This window comes from Silene latifolia, chromosome Y, assembly GCF_048544455.1.
Source record: "Silene latifolia isolate original U9 population chromosome Y, ASM4854445v1, whole genome shotgun sequence".
Classification (NCBI taxonomy): Eukaryota; Viridiplantae; Streptophyta; class Magnoliopsida; order Caryophyllales; family Caryophyllaceae; genus Silene; species Silene latifolia.
The window spans coordinates 27864563-27869602 of NC_133538.1; the positions used below are offsets into that span (position 1 = coordinate 27864563).

At 36.3% G+C, this 5040-nt stretch overlaps 1 protein-coding gene across 1 annotated transcript; it reads right to left on the reverse strand.

Moving 5' to 3' along the window:
- Positions 1 to 437: 437 nt before the first annotated feature.
- LOC141627762 (uncharacterized) lies at positions 438 to 3854 on the reverse strand. Its single transcript, XM_074440984.1, has 3 exons — positions 2739 to 3854; positions 1675 to 1830; positions 438 to 527 (listed from the first exon to the last, which is right to left on the reverse strand). Exons 1-3 carry the CDS (start codon positions 3852 to 3854, stop codon positions 438 to 440), a joined length of 1362 nt encoding a protein of 453 aa, XP_074297085.1.
- Between the last annotated feature and the right edge of the window lie 1186 nt (positions 3855 to 5040).

The window sequence follows — 5040 nt, forward strand, 5'->3', positions numbered from 1 at the left end:
CTCCTTTTGAATTGATTAAGTTTCCATTGCAACTCCATCACCCAACTAGGAACTTCAAGAGCCATGGTGACGTTCTCCGGTTCAATTTGTGAGAGGAAGGCATGAATTGCAAAGAATTCATTGAGGGATGATCTTGTTTTCCTTCCGGAATTCAAGTCACTGGTCAAGTTTGAAAGAGGGTGAGATTTCTTATATTTCCACTTATTTCAAACTTTTAAGGATGTTGAGGCATCATGGGGTTCTGATTCAACAATGGAGTCCACTGTGGATTCTGGTTCATTTTGTGTTTGGGGGTTTATTTCTGTTTGTTCGTTTTATTCAAGTGTTCCCCCATTCCCCCTGGATGTAGTAGCCTCATTTTCAGCTGTAAGTGGATCTGTTCCCCCTGTTTCTTGGCCAGGTTCTTCAATCAAAAGTGGCTCGAACTGTTAATTCTCCTAATTTTCCTCATTTGCTTCGTGTAAACCATCCATGTCATGCTGGATCATTCCAAGCTCATAGTCCTCATCATCTTCTTCATCCTCTTCCTGCGAATTACAATGAAAAAGACTACACTCATCAAATATGACATGTACACTTTCTTCCATTTTCACAGTTCATTTATTATACACATTATAAGCCTTGCTACGTTCCGAATAACCGACAAACACGGCTTCATCACTATGAGCATCAAATTTGCCCGAATTATCCTTTCCATTGTTGTGAACAAAACACTTGCTTCCAAAGCATTTTATGTAGGATAAATTAGGGTTTCTTCTATTAAGCAACTCGTAGGGGGTTTTGTTAAGCATTTTACGGATCATAACACGGTTATAAATGTGACATGATGTGTTGACCGCTTCGGCCCAAAAATTCTTTGAACTTACTACTAATGAGCATAGTCCTAGTCATGTTTTCAAGTGTACGGTTCATACGCTCTACAACCCCATTTTGTTGACGTTTAACATGTGCGGAAAAGTTATGGCTAATACCGTGCTCATCACAATAAGAAATAAATGAAGAATTTTCAAATTCGGTTCTATGGTCGGATCTCAAAGATATGAGCTTTTTATCAAATTTATTTTGGACCTTTTTCAACCAAATTAAAAATTCATCAAATAAATCATCTTTAAAACTTAAGTAGAGAAGCCAAACAAATCGTGAAAAGTCTTCAAAAATCACACATAAGAAATGACTACGTCCTTTAATTCTAACACATATTGGACCACATAAATCAATATGAAGTAGCTCAAAAGGTTTCGATGTGCTAACGGACTTTTTGGATTTAAAGGAGCTTCTTACTTGTTTTCCTCTACCACAATCATCACATACACCATTAAGGTTAAATTTCATGTTAGGAATGCCATAGACTAAGTCAAGTCACTTAAGGGTGTTCAATGTTCTAGAGTTTACGTACCTAATCTTTTATATCAAAGCCATGGGTCATTTTCCTTTAAAGCAGTTATACAAGACATGATACGAATAGACAATGCACAAAGATTAGCAAGTAAACATCTTTAACACGATTTCTTTCTAAAACTATTTCCCTTTTATTATCATTTAGGGCATGACATTCACTAGCACAAAATTCAACAATATTACCTTTATCACACAACTGAGATATGCTAAGGATATTATGCTTCAAACCTTTGACAAGCAACACTTGTCGACACATTGTGACGATGACTTACCAACCTTCCCGATTGTAATAATTTCACCTTTCTTATTGTCACCAAACGTCACGGTACCACCATTGTAGGCTTCTAGTGAGAAAAATTGGTTTTCACTTCCCATCATGTGACGAGAACATCCACTATCCAGATACCAATTGTTGCGACCTCTCACTAATGCCTATAAGAAATCAAGAAGTTATTTTAGGAACCCAAACAAGTTTGGGCCCCTTGTTGTGAATCGTATCATTAATTAAATCTTTAGGGATCCACATCTTTTTAGCAACCTTGATGTTCTTGTTTTAGTCATTCAATATTTTAGGACAACCATTAAATTCATGAACGGTATTACCACAAAAATTGCAGACAATATACTTAGCAAGACCAACATATTTTCTTCTTCGAAATTCGATTTTGTATGGTTCCTAGTTTCGAAAGCCACAGTGTGTTCCACTGTTGCTTTTGAAACCAAGTCCATCTTTAATTTCATATTTTTGATACTGACTTGTGAGAGAGTCCAAAGTAGTTTGGCTTCCTTCCGTTTTCTTGTAAAACTCTTTAGCATCATGTAGCTCTTTGGTCAATGTTTCAATTTTAGCAAGATGGTCAAGATTTAATTGTCCTATTTTTTCAAAAGCGTGTTTTACATGACTTGCTTCGTCACTTAGCAACAAAGCAATCTGTTCAAGTTTTTTATTATCAGGTTGACACGAAGTGAGGTTAGGTAGTAGGGAGTCTCGTTCTTTAGTTAAAGCATTAACATGATTAATCAAAGACTCGTTTTGTTTTTCAACATCAGAAGCAACAGTGGAGGTCACTATGGCTTTTGACGAGCTAGCAATATTAGTGAGAGCAAGGTTTTATTTCCTTAATTTCTTAACTTCCTTTTTAAGGGAGGGATGATGTTACTTTCTTTTATCTCATCTAGACATTCTTTAAGACCAACATTCTCTTCGGCTATCTCCTCAATTTGATTTTGCATAGCGTCGATTTCTCATTTTTAGCTAGACATTTGTCAAAAACATCATCATGCATTAAGCAAAGCTTTTCTTTGGAAAGAGTTCTCTACTTGTTCTTGAGATCAATTACCTCAGCATCGGAGTCATCATCGGAGTCGTTGCAGAGAGCCATAAGATATTGTGCGTATCCATTCTTTGAATACTTGGGACCATCGAGATCAAGACGAGTGGTCATGCAAACTTTGACATCTAATTCCTCCGCAAGGCTTTCATCGTCATTGGAATCAGACACAACCCCATATTTCAGACATGACTTTATGCTTAAAATCTTTCTTTTTAAAATCTCGTTTATCTTTAGATTTGAACTCATTCTACTTGGGGAAATTTTGATAAGGTGACCTTTCTCACCACATTTGAAACAAGCCACCGTGGAATAAGATCGTTTCTTTTGAAAACGTTTTTTGCTAGAATTGTTGAACTTCTTAGGATTGTGACTATTGATCATATCCGCCATATTACAAGAGTACATGGCTTGGTCATCATCTCCATCATCTTCCTCATCACTTGAGGTTGATTTGAGGGTAAAACCTCTAGCTTTAGAGAATTCACCCGAACGCTTCACGAGAGTTAACTCGTGTACCATGAGTGAGCCCATTAGTTTATCTAGGGGCAATTTAGATAAGTCTTTAGCATCCTCAATTGCCGTCACCTTCAGTTTCCATTTATCACTTAGGCTATAAAGGATCTTTCGGACTATATCCTCGCATTTTAACTCTCTACCTAGACTCTGGAGTTCATTAACAATATTAGAAAAGAGAGAAGAAAGACCATTTATTGACTCGTCTTTCATCATATTGAACATCTCATATTGCTGCATAAGTAGGTCAATACGATGCTTCTTGACTTGAGACGTTTCCTCATAAGCAAGGCTTAGGGTTTCCCAAATCTCTTTAGCCGAGGTACATCCAGAGATCCGATTAATTTCTTGTTCACCGATGCCATATTGGAGAATCGACATGGCTTTAGAATTTTTCTCGACTTTGCGATAATCGGCCTCGAGATAATTATCCTCACTTTTTACGGCACTAGTCCCATTGTAGTTAGTAACCGTTATATCAAGGGGACCCTTTTGAATTATGACCCAACACTCGTAATCTATGCTTTTGACATAGTGTTCCATACGGTGTTTCCACCAAGGATAGTTATCCCCTTTGAAGATATGGTACTTAGTATGTTTCACATCCATGACTATAGGATCAACTCTCTGGTAATTAATGAGTATCAAAAGCACGAGACTTTGATATCAATTAAAGAGTCAAGCACGGGAGCAACTAAGAGGGGGAGGGGGGGTGAACTAGGTGTCTATTTAAAATTTTAAGCTTAATGAAAGCTTCTTTTAAAACTCTTAAACACTTTTCACTACACTTAGATGAAAGCAGAGGTTGAAACTTAGAACTATAGAGTTAGAAGTATGCAACAACAATTCAGCAAATATAAGTCACGGTGTAATCCACAGTGGATTCTTAAATAATATCGAGAGTTAAAGTACAACGGAATTAAAATGTAAACAGACAACACAAACGATGTTTTTAAAACTGGTTCGGTCACTACGCCACGACTTACGTCCAACGCTATTTTATTAAACATCTTAGAAGTAAACTCATACAAACTAAGACCACCCCAAATAATAAAATAACTCCACAACCTACTCCGGTTGCTAATTGCTTAAACGCTACTCCACTTCCAAGACTCTTCCTTAAAGATACTCTACAATTGCTTTGGGCTACTCCACCGAAAGACTTCATGCTCAAAAGCTACCCCATTTCGAAGACTTCGTGCTTAAGATAACTTTATCCTAAGACTTTGGTTTGGTTCTAATCGTTTGTTACAAGACACATGAATCTCAATGTTGTTCACAATATGAACATGGAGATAACGTTAAAGTTCTTAACATGAGATCGTCGAACAAGATTTGAATGACTAAGTGCAACACAACGTACTCGTTAAAAAGACTCAAAAGGAAAAAAAAAAAAACAAACTTGCAAAATGTGACTCAATGATATTTAATTGATAAACTATTTTGCAAAGTTAATGTAAACAATTTAAGCTTGGGAAACACTTGAAAAATGAGACAGTTTCTTGATCAATAAAGCCGTGCCTGCTTAAGCAAGACACGAGTTCTATGCTTAAGTAATCTAGCTTAATTCTCCAAGTAATCTTGTTGTCCACACACTAACAAATATGGGTTAAGTTTTTGTTCAAGAAATAGCTTATTTAGTGGTGTTCATGAGAACAATAAACATTGCCAAATATGTAAAAAGTAAACAACCCATTTTTGGTAAGTGTCTTTTTGTGCAAACAATCTCTCTTCCAAGACATCAATAGCTTTCTTCTCAATTTAAAATATCAAACCAGAATTTTCTGAACTTTAA